Consider the following 18,612-nt stretch of genomic DNA (forward strand, 5'->3'; position numbering starts at 1 on the left):
AATCATCTGGTCCATCCCCCTGTATCAAGGTAGGATAGATTTCATTATCCCTAAATCATCCCTACTTGATAGGTGTCTGGGCTCATCTGAGCTATCCCCCACGTTGCTTGGCAGCTTGTTTTCAAGACCAGCTAGAGGGTAGGGCATTTTAGCCTGGCTTACCCCCTGCATTTACTTAAACCCACCGCCTCTTGTTTAGCACAGTGCATGGGAATCTAGCCACATGATGTCCATTAGTGATAACAGGAGCTGTAAAGCTAAATCCAATCAGCCACGTTACAAAATATACCCTCTCCACCTGTTGCATTCACACAATCCCCTTCTCCTTGTCTCACACATGCACTCAGTCACTCCCCCCTGTAACACACAGACATATGTCTGATATCCCTCTCTGTGTGCAACTGTGCAGCCCTCTCTCTGGCTACTGCAACAGCCTGCTCCCCTTTCGCCCAAGCTAGATGTTCACATGGCGTGAACCGGGGTGGTGATACGGCTCTGGGCTGACTTCTGCCAGTTAAGAATCCAACCCAAATTTGTTACAGAGTATTTCCGCCTCAGGAAAACACGGTTGGTTTGGTTTGGTTTTTTTAGATTCGCCATCTTTTTTTTAGAATTTAATTTCCATCCTTGAGAATCACGGATGGGCCAATGGAAAGTTTCTTTAAGGGATGGTTTAACTTTCAGCTCTGGGTTTACGCTACCAAAGCCTGTGACTGCATTTAAAGCCTGCAGCCTTTACTCACACAAGAAGTCCTTGTTCACGCAAGTAGTCACACTGGTTAAGTAAAAAGAAAAGGAGTACTTGTGGCACCTTAGAGACTAACCAATTTATTTGAGCATGAGCTTTCACGAAAGCTCATGCTCAAATAAATTGGTTAGTCTCTAAGGTGCCACAAGTCCTCCTTTTCTTTTTGCGAATACAGACTAACACGGCTGTTACTCTGAAACTGGTTAAGTAGGTGTTGCAGGATCAGTTGCTTAGAGTCTCATCCAAAGCCCATTGAAATCAGCGCAAAGACTCCCATTATCTTCTAAAAAGAAAAGGAGTACTTGTGGCACCTTAGAGACTAACCAATTTATTTGAGCATGAGCTTTCGTGAGCTACAGCTCACTTCATCAGATGAATCAGATGCATCTGATGAAGTGAGCTGTAGCTCACGAAAGCTCATGCTCAAATAAATTGGTTAGTCTCTAAGGTGCCACAAGTACTCCTTTTCTTTTTGAGAATACAGACTAACACGGCTGTTACTCTGAAACCTGTCATTATCTTCTAAGGCTTTGGATCAGGTCCTTCAAGTAGGGCCTAAGCTGTAAATGATGCTTTTAACGACCCCTAACACCTCTTTATCCCAGCTCATCCAGGGGAGGAGGGATGGTCTTGTGGTTAGAGCCCAGCTTTCCCCATCAGGAAATCAGGTGTCTCTGTTACTGGTTCTAAAGAACCGTACGTCTCAGTGTATGGAGTATGAGAGCCCCCTTAGTGTTTGTGTCTATGGACTGACTGGGCCTGTTTCCTGTTCTACAGAATCGGTGCCACTGGCGGATTAAGCCTTTTTCACTGCACACATGTCAGAGCAAGGTCTTGGTTTAGATCTCGCCAGCTTTATAAATCCTCTTCCACCCCCCTGAGCTTGTGGTTCCACCAAACACCACCAAGACGGAGCAGGGGTGCTGCCATTAACATGACACTACATGCCGGGGAGAGGAGCTGAGGAAGCAGTCTTACCAGATTCGTGAAGATATATGTGTAATAGGCGGACGCCATTCCCAGTTCAGCTGCCTGTGAAGGAGAGGAAAGGAGATTAGGCTGGAGAGTGACAATCTTCCATCTCAGCAACAGTACTGGGGGAGCCGGTATCAGATTTTCACTTTGCACGAAGGACTCTGATGTCCTTTTAAAAGCCATAAAGGGTAGCACCCAGAAGCATAGTTTGGCCTATTAAAGTAAAGACGGGGATCTGCTCTTTCAGAGGTGCTAAGCAGTTGCAGCTCCTGCTGAAGTTAATGGAAGCTGCAGGTTATTATGAAGTTTTACTTCGTTCTATTTCAGTAGTGCCTATCGACCCAAACTGGCCCCATTGTACAAACAAACCACCCAAAGATTCATTGATTTTTTTCAATCCCAGATCATTTTGACCATCTAATTCAACCTCATGCATAATGAAGGACAGAGGATTCCTCCCTACATCTAGCTCTAACCCAGGATTTAGACAATTCATCACCGATGAATAAAGACAAAGGGAACCGGGAAGGAAGACATAACAATCGAAACAGGACCATTTGCATATATTACTAGTAACAATGGTTTTAACAGTCCCCGGTTGCCAGATGACGTGTTGAAGATCAATCCCAGATTGTGGTCTTTACAAGATTCAATTCTAATGTCAGGCCTGGTCTACACACAGATTTGGTACTGGTGTAACTATATTGGCAAGGGAGGTGAGTTTTAAAAAAAATCAATATATTTCTACTGGTACAACCCCTAGTGTAGAAACAGTTATACCAGTATAAAAAAGTGTCTTGTACCAGTACATCATATTTCCCTTCCCATATGGAATAGAATCTTTATTCTGGCATTACTGTATCCATACTAGGTGGGATTGCATGAGGTTAGCTCTATCAGTAGAGTTAAAGCAGTACAATTTGTGTGCATGGACAATCTGTAAGGGAAGGAATAGACAGCAATGTATTGTTGGGTAAAGTAAAGAGACTCTGCTGAAAAATAATTCTGGTGGCAATTTTCATCCTCTCGTATCAGGTGGCTTGGCTCCCCTGTTAGTTTCACTCCTCTTCAGGTTTCAATTAAATCCATTGTTTGTTCTGCACTGTAATGATCCAACCATTGAATATGCTCAGATTTGCAATGTGCAGATCATCCCGAATGATTTTTTGGGAGCTCCTCCACATCCCTTCTTTTATCTGTCCCCCAGCAGGAGGCTGATGGTGTCAGGAAGTGGGGGGATGAAACAGATACAAACGAGGTGGAGCTCCTGGCCTGATTAACCAGCAGTAGGTAAAAAGAAAAGGAGTACTTGTGGCACCTTAGAGACTAACCAATTTATTTGAGCATGAGCTTTCGTGAGCTACAGCTCACTTCATCGGATGCTCACGAAAGCTCATGCTCAAATAAATTGGTTAGTCTCTAAGGTGCCACAAAGTACTCCTTTTCTTTTTGCGAATACAGACTAACACGGCTGTTACTCTGAAACCAGCAGTAGGTAAAGATTCAAAGCAAGGCAGACAATGCTGCTCCCTGCCTTCACCATGGAGGAGTCCTCACTGCTTTTCCCACTCCCCTTTCTCACTCAGATGCCTGTGATCAAAGAAACAGCAATGTAGGGCCGGAAGGGACCTCAAGAGATCATCTAGTGTACCCCGCTGTGCTAAAGCAGGATTAAGTATACCTACACTATTCCTGACATGTGTTTGTTTCATGTGTACTTAAAAACCTCCAGTGACGGGGATTCCACAACCTCCCTGGGAAGCCTATTCCAGAGCTTAAGTCCCCTTAGAATTAGAAAGTTTTCCTACTATCCAATCTAAATCTTCCTTGCTGCAGATCACGCCGATTACATCTGGTCCCACTCTCAGTGGACCTGGAGAACAATTAATCACCATCCCTTTTATAACAGCCCTTCACATATTTGAAGACCATTATTATGTCCCCCTTCAGCCTTCTCTTCTCTAAATGAAACATGCCCAGTTCTTTCAACCTTTCCTCGCAGGTCATGTTTTCTAACCCTCTTATCACTTTTATTGATCTTGATGAACATAACAAATCTGCAGCCTCCACCGATGCACAAACAGCTGGCATGATGCATCCTCTGCAGGGAAAATGAAAAGGAGATTTTCTGGCCTGGTAGCTATTTGCTGGGACCCTTTGCTGATAAGCTGAAAGCTGGAAAATGAAAGACAGAAAGACGGGGGTGGGGGGAAATCAGAGGAACTTTAACACCAACACCACTTAGCACTTATGCCCAATATGTTAGGATAAGAGCCTCAAAACACTCTGGACAACCTCTGCTCCCCTGACACTGACATACCATTGACTTCAGTGGGAGCAGAATTCAGCCAAGGTTGAGTGCTTTAAAAATCCCGCCCCAAGAACTAGGAAGTGCTTTACAGACACTAAGCAGCTAATCTGCACAGACACCTCTGTGACACAGATCAATAGGACACCCTGTCTTTTACAGGTTGGGAAAGGGAGACTGTGAGAACGTAACTTGCCCAAGAACACACAGCAAGTCAGTAGCAGAGAGAAGACTAGATCCTCCGGCAACGTGCTCTGACCACCACCAGACCACAGTGCCTCTCATCTTCTGACTCCTGCACATCACAGTTTTCACTGTCTGGGGAGAGCAGCAATGTCTGCTCTCCCTGTGACCTACTCTGAAATCAGCAAGTGGGATTTCAAGGGAAGAAAATCAAAGAAAGCAACAAGCCGTCTCCTTTCCTCCATTGATCTCATCCATTTAACACACATATTGGCAAAGCTGGGGCAGGCTGGCTATATAAGAAGCAGCCATGTGTCTCTAGACCACATGGGGTGGGGAATATATGAGAGATTGTAGCTTCTGCCTCATTGTCCAAAGGTAGCAGAGCCCAAGAAAGGGCTGGTAACACAGGGTTTGATCCAAAGTCTTTTACAATTAATGTCAGTCTTTCTGTTTGGACTGAGCCCAAAGGAGGAAACTGTTTTATCATCATCTTCACCCATAGTTCTGCTTGCTCTCCCAGTATACAGAGAAATAACTTCCAGTTTCACCTGTTGCAAGAAGTTCAGAAATCATCAGAGCAGTGTTCATTTCCCTTTCCCCTTGGAAACCTCCGCACAGGGCGACTGGATTAAATGTTATTGAACTGCTGCAAAATCGTCTCAATCTTTGACATCTTCATCGGTCATGGCCCGAGAATCCCTCAGTGACGGGAAGGGAGAGAGAGTGTGTCTAAAAAGCCCCTGTGCTCTGTAGCTGTGGAAAATTACTATGGCAACAGGCTGAGGGGATAGCCCTCAACAGTGAGCGAGCTCATTCAAATTCTTTATTAACTCAGAGATGAAATCTAGAAATAAATTTACAAATCCACCCCAACCTGAAACCTCGTCTTTGATTTCCTGCACATAAGAAGCTTCAGAGGGGTTAGTGAAATAACAAAAATCAAAAAAGGAAAGTTGTTCCTCAGTGAAAACTACTATGTTGTATTTACATGTGCAATTAAAACGACACTGGAATGGATTGATGAGAGATCCAGCTGGAGTCACTTGCGACAGTGCAGCCTCTATTAGCAGCCTTAGTCTAACGTCAGCCTCTGGACCGAAGTCTGGCATCTGTACCAGCAAAGATTAGCAAGGGGACGCACATCAGCTGTCATGCTTCACGTCCCAAGAGTAGCTATCTACAATTGAAATTCTGCCACTGTTTCTTTGCATCCCTCGAGGCAACATTCATATTTTTTTCACCATAGTAGTAAAGCAAAGGGAGCCTGAGCTGGTCAGGAATTTGTCAATTTAATGTTTTTCGTTTGGAAAATACCGATTTGTGGAAACCGAAACATTCCACGGGAAAGGGTCAGCTTCGACGAAGTTCCCGTTTTGGGAAAAGTGTCAAAATGTCCCCTTCCCTCACTTTTAAAATGAAAAATTCCATTTTTCAGTTCGAAACGACGTATTGTTTTGAAATTTAAGTGAATTTGGGGGGTGGGGCGGAATCTAATAAATTATTAAAAGGTCAAAATCGAAACAAAATGTTGGGACTGACCCAATCCAAGTTTTTCCTCCACATTTTGGTCCACAAACATGTTTGAGATGTCGACTTTTCGTCCCGATTCAGGATGGGGACGTTTTCCGAAATCGTGGAAATTTTCCTGGGATGGGAAAACTATTTCCTGTCGAGCTGGAAACATAACTCACTGGAGAGTATGTGCTCCAGGTGTCCCTCTGTGCTGATTGACAGCGCATCTGAGTCTGTTACAGCCTGGGTTCTTTAGCTCAAGCTGTAGCAGCTTATGCTTTTAGCACTGGAGGTCCCCACTTCAATCCCCGATGAGTCAGCCAAGATGGCGGCTGTCATACAAAGTCCCACCAACTCTAGTAGGATGGTACCGTGGCACATGGTTTCCTTGTGGACAAGGTTCTTTGTGGAAACTAGCATGTAGTTGTACAGCCAGTAGGACTGACAGTTGTACAGGACATCACGAGGCTAATCCATCAGGCCTAGAAAACACGCATTCTGCTCTAGGAGTGAAAATGGCACACAGCATCATGGCCCTGATCCAAAACTCACTGAAACCAATGGAGAGTCCCACTGTCTCCAATGGCCTTTGGATTAGATTCCTTAGGCTCAGATGATTGACTCCATACTACAACACCTTCTACACCACCAGGAATCCCTCATCTAGGCCCATTGGCATACTGAGAGGTGAATCTAGGGAGCCAGAACTTATATTTATTTCATTTGATAATTGGCTAAAAAGCCTCCTGTTCCGTACAGGCGCTGGAGAGCTGCACTAAAGTGGAAGCCCAAACTGGATTCAGTGCTCCGATTAAACCAAACTCTCAAAACAAACACAACAACTGTACAGGAGACAATAAAATAAACAAACATAATCTGGTAAAAAAATAACTAGACAGAGAAACACAACAGAGATGTACTCAGAAAAGAGAGTCCACACTGCTGGCGGACCGACTTTCAAAAGAGCTGAGCTGACCCTGCTCAAAGCCAATAAGAGCAGTAAAAGTTTGGCATCGTGGATGCCAAGCCAGACACCCCTGGGGCATGAATACTCGGAGTATTCAATCTATTTGTTCTACACCTAGAATCCCGGAGGCAGTGAGCAAACTGTTATTCCCAGGACCTCAGCATCAATCAGTGGAAATCTCCCTGTAGCGTAGATAATTTTCAGCCGCATGGTAGGAGTTTTTAAGCTCCGGAACCATACAACGCACATGCAGAAGGATCATTTGGTGGAAGCGAGGCAGTTTATAAAGCTGTAATTTCAGCTGCCTACCTTCTGGAGGATGATGTGAGACATGGAGGCATTCGCATGTACAATGATGGTGGAGGTTTTGTCGTCTCTGATTTCTTTCAGGAGTGGGGTAGGATCCCCGCTGTCATCCAGCATCCGGACAGAGAGGGTGTCCTTCGAGATAAGGAACTGACGAAGCAACTTCTCTAGGTTTAAAAGGCCTTCAAATAAAAGAAACACAAACAGAACTTTTGAATCAAGAGTACCCCACCCATGACAACAGCTATCCTTTCCCATAGGAACCAGTCCTTTGCAAACCTGGTCAGACAAATGGTGTAGCAACATGCTGCAAAGCAAAGAAGCCATGACCAGCAGAGGAGGGGAAGGAACGGAGCAATTTGTAACTCTCTGTGGCCATCTGACGGAACAGCCTGCAGCCCTCTCTCAGAGGGAAGATCATCTTGACACCGGGCCTTTCTGAAAGTAATTCTTTATACAGCTTTTTTTGGGAGGGGGCTTGTCATTTTCTATGTGTGTAGCTCAAGCACACTGGGCCTTGATCCCAGACTGGGCCTTCAAAGTACTACCCCAGCTCAAATAATAATAATAATAAAGAACCAAATGTATTCTGCAGAAGAGCTCCGTGGAGCGCAAAAGCTTGTCTCTTTCACCAACAGAAGTTAGTCCAATAAAGGATATTACCTTGCCCACCTTGCCGCTCTAATATCCAACATGGCCACAGACCAACACAACAACCAAATGTATTCTAGGCATTTACAGAGAAATAAGAGGACACGGTCGAATGGCAGCGTGGTCCAGTGGGTGGGGCTCTGGGCTTGGTCTCTGGAGACCTTGATTCTATTCACATCTCAGGTCACTTCTCTGCTTGTCTTCCCACTCTTTTTTTTTTTTTTTTTTTTTGTCTTCTCTATTTAGACCAGTGATACTCAGACTTCAGCAGTTCAGGAGCCGAATTAGCGATCGACATTACCCCAAAAGAGCCACCGTAGTGCGAATGACAGGGAAAATATTTAGTTGTTCTATATAGATTCTGACAGCATACAAGTTAATAACTTAGTGCAAGTTGATAACTTAATTGGTTAATCATATAGTAAAAGCACCCTGATTGGTGAATAACTTGGACTGGTTAATAATTAAATCACACTGTGTTTTAATATCGTCTGCTGCAAAGAGCCGCAGGAGACCCATTAGAGAGCTACGGTCTGAGTATCACTAATTCGCACTACAAGGTCTTTGGGGCAGTGGTCGTCTCACTCTGCCTCTGTGCTTTTTGGCACTTCTGTCATATAAATAACAAACAACAAGAATGTCCCAAGCCCATATACCTTACGATCCAAAGCCCTGATTTGGCAAACTCTCATGTATGCAATGAAGCCAGTAAAACTCCTGGCATGATGAAAGATTATGTAGCATCCGGCCCTATATCGGGCTGGAAAGGGAGGAGTTTGTTTGGTTAGCTTTTTTCAAAGGAGGAATTAAACAAATGGAAACTGGACTAGTTAACTACCAGCATCCCTCCAAAGGAAGAGAACAAAGAACAGATCCCAAACCCAGAGCTTAAGGCCAGTGCCCTGGCAATCAGAGGGGCACTCAGGGTAAGTCTACCCTGTAATAAATAAACAAACCTGTGGCCTTGAGTCTCTGAGCCTGGCTCAACTGACAGGGGCTCGCGGTACGGGACGAAAAATAGCCATGCAGACATTCCCACTTGGGCTGAAGCTCAGGCCCTGAGGCTGACCTCTCTCACTTGGTTTCAGAGCTTGAACTCCAGCCCAAGTGGGAACGTCTACACTAATATTTTTGGCACTGTGGCTTTGAGCCCTGTGAACCCAAGTCACTTGACCTGGCTCTGACTCTTGCTGCCACAGGGTTGTTTTTTGTTTGCAGTGTAGACATACCCTCACCGTTCCTGTGCTTCGAGCCCAGCACTCAACTCTTCAACTAAATGTCATTTTGACGGCACTCAACCGTTTATTCACCCAGAAAGTCAAGGGCTGGGGAAGCAATACAAGGCGGTACAATGCAACATAATCAAGAGGGAGAGTGCTGCTCTCAAGAACGCCCAACTCTTCACAAAAGGCAACAAAGCGATGCATTAAAGAGAAAAAGCCTAGATGAGTGGAGTCTCATTCACGGAGAGGTTTTCCAGCAAACCAGTGTGCATACACTGAACTCTTTACCATGTAGTGCCCCCTGCCTTTCCTCCTTAATCCAGGAGGAACTCATCGGGGGACTAAAACAACTGCAGTCAGCAGGATTTCTCTGGGATGAAATTAACTTCCTAGTCTATTTCTTCATGGAGGGTGAAATTCTAAGAGGACCTATATGTCACCTGAGTGTTATTTTATGGGTTTAAGTGGGACCTAAGTGTTGTCTAAGTTTTGTGCCAGATCTCTGCATAGTTTAATTTTCTCTGCACCTGCAATCTCCTTCCTACCAAGGAGCAGAGACGCTTCCAGCAATAACTGTTGGTTATTATTAATCACGTTTATTGCGGTCGTGCCTAAAGGCCAGCCAAGAATAGGGTCTCATCCTACTGGCACAGAGTAGTAGATGGTCCCTGTCTCAGAGAGTTTACAATCTATAGACAAGCCAGACACAGGCTTGGGGGAAAGGGTATAAGTAAAACTACTCTGCTATTATTTAGGCAAACCAGCTGAACCAACTAGAAAGATTTGAGAAGCACCTTCACTCACCATGATTCCATTAAGCCCTCAGAAAAGGAGGCTTTTGTGTTTCCTTTGTCTTTCTAAAAATGGTCCAGTTTCATGGCAATTTTGCATTTCTCTTGGTTAAGAAAAGGACATTGAGGACCCTTCCTTCCCGCCATCTTTCTGCATGAGCAAAACTGGATGCAAGTACCCAAGCTGCGGCTACCAACCTGAGCTGATTTTAAACCAGTGGCCTGGTGGTGAGCAGACCTCTGTCTCATTAACTGATGCCCCAGTACTTTAAATCACAAAAGCTGGAACGGAGTCATGGGAGGACAATCCCTAGACTACTGGGAACCCCTGGGTGTGTTATTTCTTTGGAAGGCGTCCCTAAAGCAAACAGGAATTATTGTGCATTATTAGCATTGCAGTGGTGACAGGAGGCTTTAACTGAGATTGTGGCCCCCTGGTGCTTGGAATCATACAAAGTTACAGTCAGAGACCACCCCCTGCCCAGAGAGATGTGCAGTGTAGGCAGGACAAAGGAAAGATTATCACCACCATTTCACAGGTGCGGGAAAGCGAGGCACAGAGAGATTCTTGCCCAAGGTCACACGTGGAGCCAGGAATTGAACCCAGGCCTTCTGAGTCTCACGCCGGTGCCTTAAAAACAAGATAGTCCATCATCTCAATGTCTGGATTTGGCCCACAACTCCCCTCTGAGGTTGGTCAGTGTCATTAGCTCCATGTGGCAGATGGGGAATCTGATACCCAGAGAGGAGAAATAACTTAGCCATCATCACACAGGACTAGAACCCCCATCTCCTGATTACTAGCCCAGTAAGTGAACCCGATTCCCCCCCCCCCTACACACCCCCAAAGCATAGCAGGAGGACTCTAATGGGAAGGCACTGGCTATTTACAGACTAACAGTCACTGGGTATATACAGCACAACACCAAGACCACCAGGAAACATTTAAACTCTTCCTGCAAGGAGCAGCTGTAGGTTATGAGAATTCCACACCCCTCCGTGCAGGCTTCAGTGGCAAGGCTAATCACACAATGACGGGAGGCAGTGCGGGCTGGCGGAAAGGGCACTGGCCCAGCAGTGAGGAGAGAAGCTGTCTACTCCCAGCACTTGCTGGGTGGCCTAGAGTGAGTCATTTCACTGCTCTGTGTCTTGGTTTCTCATTCTCGCTCTCTCGCCTGAGAACTCTTTGGGGCAAGGCCTGCCTCTCACTCCGTCTTTGCACAGTGCCTCGCACAATGAGGCCCCAATTTCAGCCGGGGCCTCCATGCACTATGATAACCCAAAATAAGGACTCCATAGTGCAGGATGCTGGCGCATGATGGGTTAAAGCCAGCTTCTCCTGTCTGCAGAGAGACAGGCCTGAGCTGCACATCAGACTAAATCAAATGACTTCCGCTCTTCCTCGCTGTGAACTCCAGGAACGCATTAGCCTCACTCAGAATGCATCTGCCCGGATCAATATCAAATACAGCAGAACTGCAAGTCCTGGGGGAGCGGGGGCTGGGGGTGGGGGGGGGGAAACAGGGGGAGGAGGAAGCCTGCCTTATTGCAAGCTAGTTAAAGATGTGGAAGGCCAGCTGTGGAGACGTTACTCAGGGGAGCCTCCTGCATGGTACACTGTCACGATCGGGCTCCATCTTGAGTAATGACGGTGGGGAGGTTGCAGGTCTCCTGGCAGGCGGGCGCAGAGCTCACGTTGGGGTTCTCAGCTCCGTGTCCCAGGTGAATGAACACATATGGAGGTGGAGGAGGCAGGGGCCCCTCCTCCAGCTCAAACACTGGGGCAGGCGTCGGTAGCAGACGCTCTGTGCAAAGCGCTGCAGAATAGGATTCTCTTGCACAAGCAGCTGGATTGTGCACTTACAATCTGTCCACAACATGGAGCAGCACCTCCCCAGCTGCCCGCCCTGGGAATGCCTTAGGGGGAGTCATTTTTTATTGCTCCACCTCATACTCTGATGGGCAGCCCAAGGGTGGGGAGTGGAGCCCAGGGAGCGCGGTCGATTTACACCAGGCTCTGCCCCCCACAATGTGCAGAAATTCCCCAAGAGAGAAAGAAAAGCCAGCAGGACACGCTGGAATGTTCTAGTTTATGTCTAATTTCAGCCCCACAAAATAAAATTAGATCCTGCTCCTTAATTCCGCAGGCCGTGTGTCTCAGCCAAGCATTAATGAGGCAGATTGGAAAGCATCCCCTAACACAGCCGCTAAATGGAACTGCAATTCATATCAGGCCCTCATTTTGTCTCTCTTGATTAGTTTTTCCATTTTTATCCCTCCCCTACCACCCCACCACCCTCCACTAGTGCTCGCCCTACCCTAGCCTTTCCCGAGTCCTACCCTGTTCCGTCGCTGCAGGCAGACAGCGGTGGAGACTCTCTGGGTGAGAAGGCACAGCTCTGCAGGCCAATTTCTAAACCAGATCAGGCACCACGAGGCGGGCGAGGAAGCTCAGCGGAGACAGCTGATTTCCTCTCCTCTGGCTCAACAGAATTATCATTCCCAGCACGATATATCCTGCCCATAGCCGCGTTGGTTCACACCTTCCCCTCCTCTCAGCGTGGGGAGGGGAAGATGAAGAGATTCCCTTTTTGTTCCAGTGACATGAGAAAGGGGATCGCCTGCCGCTGACAGACTGAGACTTCAGAAGGCTGTTTCACAGGCCAGATATGAGCAAGGACTTGTCGACCCCTCTGGGCAACTTTGAAGCGCATAAATGAGGACCACCAAGTGTGGAGAGGCAGGAGCAGATGTCGTCTCAGTCTGCGCCATTCATCGAGGCTCATCTGGGAGCGGCAAAGCCGGAATGCCTCCCAAACCACGCACAGTACCCGCTCTGAGCTTGTGTCTGGGGACTTAGAGGCAGTTTCATGAAGGGCAGTGATACCCAGACCTCAGTGGTTCAGGAGCCAAATTAGTGATCAACATGACCCAAAAGAGCCACAGTAGGGTGAATTCATTGTTTCGTTTACTATAGTACTAGAGATTCAGATTTAAACAGTACGAGGGGAAATATTTAGTTTTTATATACAGTATTATTATTTTATCAACTACAAGTGGTTAATAATGCAGTAAAAGCTTCCCGATTGCGTGATTTAATTATTAACCAATGGTTTAACATCACCTGCTGCAAGGAGACACAGCAAAGAGCAACTTGTGGCTCGCGAACCACCATCTGAGTATCGCTGCTCTAGTGGCTAAAGCCAGTGAGTGGGACTCAGGAATACGACAGTGAATAATGGAATTTTCAATCCAGGGCCTGAAACGACTGAGCTGAAAAGATGCCGGTCAGTTTGGACGGAAAGCCTTCTCCCCCCCCTACACCCTGTAAATTGTTGTTAAAAAAGAACTTGAAAAAAATTTGTTTTAAGTTGATTCCAAATGATTTGGGTGTGGGACAGGGGGAGTTGTTTCAAGCCAACTATTTTTTCACACGCCACACCCCCCCCTTTATTTTTAATTGGCCAAATGTTGATTTGAAACAAAATGGTCGAAACAAAACGTTTCCACTTTAAAGCTATTTTTTGTGCAACTCAACCTTTTGCTAACTTCAGCCCGGAGTCGAAAAATAGGTTTGGGGACCTCAAAATGTTTTTTTTTTTTTAAAAAACTATTCCTTGAAATATATTCACCAGCTCTACTCCAGAGTCCTGAGCTGCACTGACTCACTTTCTGCATCAGTGTTTCCCCATCTCTGTGACCAAGGGCTACTGGAGAAGGCAGGATCTGCGCATGCACATATATCCATGCAGGCATTTCATTCCCTGCACTGTAGCATTCAGCTACAAGCCCTGACCCGCGCAGAGGATGACAGCACCGGGATGCCTCGGCCCCAGAGGACCACTGGGGAGATGCCACCTGCAGGCAGTCTTCCCTGGGCGGCTCCCCGAGGGCGAGCCGTTTGCATCAGCCATTGTGTTGGCACAGAATGGTTTGGCACAGTGGTAGTATTGAGCACATAGGGTTTGATACGAATTATGCACACGCTGGTAGGTGTCCGCGTGGCCCAGGCATAGAGCCTTCTCCTTTGCTTTGAGCCACCCCAGGTTCTTGGGCTGAATTAAGCAGCTTGCCTTGTTTCCCCTCTCACTGCCAGGGTGCAGATCACAACTGGTACAACACATGGTCGAGATTGCGATAGCAACTGCGATCTCCGGCCACGACAGATCGGAGCTGGAGTTGTGTCCTGTTTGCAGCGGGTTTTCTAAAAACACGCAGCGCCTTCCAGGTTAGGGCGAATTATCCCTCGCAGCCTCTCCGAGATGGGGAAATGGAGTCACGGGGCCGGAGCCTGCTCCCGAGTGCACGCCGGTGCAAAACCAGTAACAACATGGACTGCGAGAGAGAGTTAATTTCTGTTCACCCCAGCATAGGTGACAACTGGCCCACAGCCAAGACTTTTGCAAGGTTGCAGTGTGAGTCAGCAGCAAGACTAGGAACAGAACCCAGGAGTCCTGTCACACAGTCCTGCGTTAAACCAAACAGCTCAGACTCTCTGCTCCTTGAGCTCGAGTTTCTAGCTATTGCACCAAAACAAACAACGTTGTCCCTCAAAATGGAATTTCCTTATCAATTAATGGCCAGATTGTGTGCGGTCCTGGCTCGGCCAGAAAGGGGGATGCAAAAAGCCCCACTCTCCCATGCCTTTGCTCAAGGACAGTGGCCAATAGCAGTCTCTGTGCTTGGGGTGCTGGCTTCTGCTTCCCCCCACGGAGCAGGACTATGGTCCATTCCTGTCCTGCAGGATGGGGGAGTTGTAGCTGCATGAAGCACCTTCACCCTTGGACTCCTCTGGGCCTGGGCAGGGCTCCTCCTACTCAGGGCTTGTGGCTAAATGTCACACTAGCCCTAAAGGGTAACTTCCTGGAGCCAGCAATTGAGTTATCCAGCAGTCCCTGATTAAAGCTATCTGGATTGATTCAATTAAGGGTGGACGTTGAATTATTTAACACAAGCCATTTGGTTCCTCAGATTCTTCGATCCAGTTAAATGAAGGATCAAATTAACCAGGGACTGAATGAAGTGGGAGGCACCTGAGTGTGTCAGCTTGTGGGTGGCCAGGTGCAGTCAGACGCCCAGTTATGGGTCTGTGCGTTCCCGAGAGTGTGTGCATCACACTGTGTGTCGCCGGGGAGGGTGGAGATAAGGAAAAGCTGCACCTGAGGTATGAAAACGAAGTTATGAAAAATAAGTTCACGGCAATGTTAAAGGTACAGCCAGAAAAATCAGAGTAAACAAATACCAGAGGTAAGGCTGCGGCAGTAACATCAACGCAGGGTCGTTGCACACCTTGGGCCAGATCCTCAGCTGGAATAAATTGGAGTCAATGGTGATTTTGCTGATTTACACCACCTGAGGATCTGGCCCTCAGCGAGTGCACAATTTGGGAAGTGGGCACAAGGACCCTTTTGGCATCCATGCCGGAGCTGGTCAGATTGGAAGTCCTATTGCTCTCCTGAATGCAAGGACAGATCCAGGCTGCTCGCTTACATTTTGCAGGCACTCAGCTGCTCCCGGAAGGCCTTGTGCCTGGCTAAATGATGCACAGTGCCCCCTGGAGCTCCCATTAGGGCAGTGCACCTCTTCACCACCCCCTACAGCAAGCTCCTTGGTACAGGAACACTTTAGCCCTAATGCATCCAGCTTCCACTTTGAAAAGAAAATACCCACGTGCTAATGGGAACCCTTAACCATGTCATGTCCTGACTTCTGGTGAGGTTAGCTGCACTCTTAAGGATATGACCTGGAAAGACCCAAGCGTGTGAGGGCACGGCAGCGAAAGGACGGTGCATGCGTAAAAATGGGTGGTGTGAGCTTGTGTAGACAAGTGTGTCTACCTGTGTGCAGTAGAGATGAGCCAAAGCTGCAGAGTTCGGATCTGAACTTCCCCCCGGTTTGTGGGTTCGGACCCAGAGGTCTAGTATGGGCCCATCCGCATTGTACACAAAAGTCAGATTTATAAGGCCTGCTCTCATGCTCCGAGATGCACGTCAGTAACCACCCAGATCTACATACCTGCGTGCTAACATCAAAACACCTGGGGCCCAATTCCCCTCTCGCTGACTCCAGTCTAAATCAGGAGTGAATCCCAGGATGTCAATGGCGGTTACACTGGAGCACAAAACCAGTGGAGGAGGGAGGCCTAATGTGCGTAGAAGTTATCAGGCAGGCTTACCGCTGTGCAGTTACTGGGGCATGCATGGTGGCAGAATCATGCGCAAGCGAATAAGTCAGCACCCAGGATTGCACAGAACGGGCTGGACAGTAGCGAAATCCAGTGTGCACTCAGTTTAGGTCACAGACTGCACACAAGTCTCAGAAAGACACATTTCCAAATCGTGCTTTGTCAGGAACTGACCTCAGGCTTTTTCCATTATGGAAACCCATCCATCAGCTAAAACGCTCTCTATGAAACCAAAAGGCAGCCAATGTCCTTCCCCCCAGCCCCATCTCTCACAAACTGCTGCTGGAAATTTCTGGACTTGGTTCTAAGTGTGGACCTCCAGCTGCAGGCCTCTCACTCGCCTCTGATTTCACCAAGTTCCCTTCTTGCCCCGGACAGGACAGACCCCGTCATTAGTAAAATGGATTATTTTAGGCCACTATAATCAGAGAAAAGCACAGGCCTCCAGCAATTGACACCAGCTTTGCCGGTGGGATTTCACCAACCAGTGCTAGACCCTAGAGGCATTTTTACACAGCAGAGAGAGGTAACGGATGTGGGAAGGGGATAAAATGAGAAGCAAGCGGGAGCAGGAGGGGTTAACACAAGCCATGGCCACTTACATTCAGCTTTGGCACAGATGAGGCAGGCAGTGGTGCAATTAAAGAAGTTCAGGATCCCAGCTACGGCCACGCTGATGTCGGTGTTGCTGGGGTGGAGGTTCAAGGTGGTGAATCGCTGGAACTGGAACTTGAGGAATTCCTCTGGGGCAACTTTAAAATGAGGGACCTGGGAAAATGAGAAAGAACAGAAGACACAGAAAGAACAAGAGGAAGAGCAATTGCAGAAGATGCATTTCTCCAGTAAAAAAACAGTCAACTCAGTGCCGCATGGGAAGCAGGTGAGAGAAAAGACAACCCAGCAAAACTGCATAGAATATTCTACTGAACAGAGGAGACAATGGATGGAAGCATAGGCGCCAACTCCGTGGGTGTTCCGGGACTGGAGCACCCATGGGGGAAAAAAGTGGGTGCTCAGCACCCACCAGCCACAGCTGATCAGTGGCACTCCTGATCAACTGTTTGGCGGCTGAAGGAGGCACTTGCGAGAGGACGGAGAGCAGGGAGCGATGAGGGCTTTGGGAGACAGGTTTGAGCAGGGGTGGGAAGAGGTGGAGCGAGGGCAGGGCCTCAGGGGAAGGGACGGAGTGGGGGTGGGATCTTGGGGTGGAGCCGGGGTGAAGCACCCCGAGTTAAAAATAAAAGTCAGCACCTGTGGATGGAACCCTAAATGGGTTTTTACTCTTGTGGATCCTGAGAAGGAGAAAGTCACAGCAGCAAGAAGTGTCTGACTTGGAGTGATGGGGAGAAATGGACCAGGGAGTCCCTGGCTGAGACCTTTAAAGAAAGTCTAGCAGTAAGAGCCTCGCTGAAACCTTTAGGAAAGACTGAAAGAAGAACACGATGACCCCATGCTGGTGAATCTCAGGATAAGGAGAAACAGCTGCAGCAGCCTAAAGCTTTGCCCTGTTTGATCTGCGGAGAAGTAACAGGCTATTCCAAAGGGATCAGAGCTAATATTTCATTTGCCATTCATAAACGGGAGTGGAAGTAGCACTGAGACGCTGCATGCCAGGGAATACGGACAATGCGGGGCCAAGGAGCCCAGGGTGCAGATGGAACGGGAGCAACGGGAGACCAGCAAGGATAAGGGTCAGCGGGACAGAGAAAGGATTTGTTTGTTTGTTTTTTAACAGCATGGATTATTTGTAAGAAACAGAACAGAAAAAGGGGAACATCTGGTTCTGCTTCAATAGAGCAATGTCAAGTCCTCTTTGCTTCCATTAGCGGCGCTTCCAGAAGCTATCACCCCACGCCTCTGATCTGTCTCCTCTTGGGGAAGGCTGTTAGTGGGCTGTGATGGCTGCTTTATTGGAGGCATAAGCTGTTTTGTTAGTAATAGAAAAGTTAAAGAGTAATAAGCTGCTATCTGCCTTGATCTCACTCCGCAGACCTCAGCCTGGGCTCCATTAACAGGGAGAGAAACAGACTGTATGCCACAGGCAGATTCCTTTAACTAATGTAGATGGGACATCTACAGTGTGGGCTTGTTGATCATTCTCTGAAGCCAGATGGAGTCTGAGGCTCATGGCAATGACGATTAATGAGGCAGAGAGATGCGCAGGCCGAGGTGTACACGAGACCCCACCACATACGTCTGCAGGGTGCGATCCCCAAAGAGGTGGGCCCAAGTCACAAAGCTGAGGGTTGCTCCAATCCACAGCTTTGAGTCAGCCCAAGATGGAGACAGGAGGTCTAATTTTTGTCTCCTTCCCAGTGGCTTTATGCCAGCGTACCGCCAGTGACTTCACCATGACGGTCTTTAGGTTAAAGCATTGGACTGTGACGCAGGAGATTTACCTGCTCCGCCACAGATGCCTTGTGTCCCCCTCAGGCAAGTCACTTTCCCTCTGCGTGCATCCTTTCCCCATCGGTACAAGAGCACTTCCTTTGCCTGCCTTGTCTGGTTAGACTGTAAGCTTTTCAGGACAGAGGCTGTCTTACTACTGTACTTAGCACCCGGCACAATGGGGCCCTGATCTTGGCTAGGCCATTAGGTGCTACTGTAAAACAAATAACGACGAGTCATTCCTGATTCTTACCAGTGTAAATGACAGCAGAGAGGATTAGGTTCAATAACCAGACAGATAAGACTGGATCTGAACTTCCTAGCACCCCAGTTTTGATTCAGGACCACCTCTAAAAAGAGGGAAGAGAATTGC

General features: G+C 47.6%; 1 protein-coding gene across 5 annotated transcripts in view; it reads right to left on the minus strand.

The window, feature by feature from the left end:
• GRIK4 (glutamate ionotropic receptor kainate type subunit 4) overlaps positions 1 to 18,612 on the minus strand; it is a 304,903-nt gene that overhangs the window by 87,773 nt on the left and 198,518 nt on the right. For all 5 annotated transcript variants that reach the window (XM_073321250.1, XM_073321251.1, XM_073321249.1 and 2 more), the window contains exons 5-7: positions 16,454 to 16,619; positions 7,006 to 7,184; positions 1,727 to 1,780 (exon numbers count right to left, since the gene is read on the minus strand). In XM_073321250.1, coding sequence (XP_073177351.1) covers positions 1,727 to 1,780; positions 7,006 to 7,184; positions 16,454 to 16,619 — 399 coding nt within the window. The remainder of the gene's footprint in view (positions 1 to 1,726; positions 1,781 to 7,005; positions 7,185 to 16,453; positions 16,620 to 18,612) is intronic.

The sequence above is a fragment of the Lepidochelys kempii genome, chromosome 22, assembly GCF_965140265.1.
Source record: "Lepidochelys kempii isolate rLepKem1 chromosome 22, rLepKem1.hap2, whole genome shotgun sequence".
Lineage (NCBI taxonomy): Eukaryota > Metazoa > Chordata > Testudines > Cheloniidae > Lepidochelys > Lepidochelys kempii.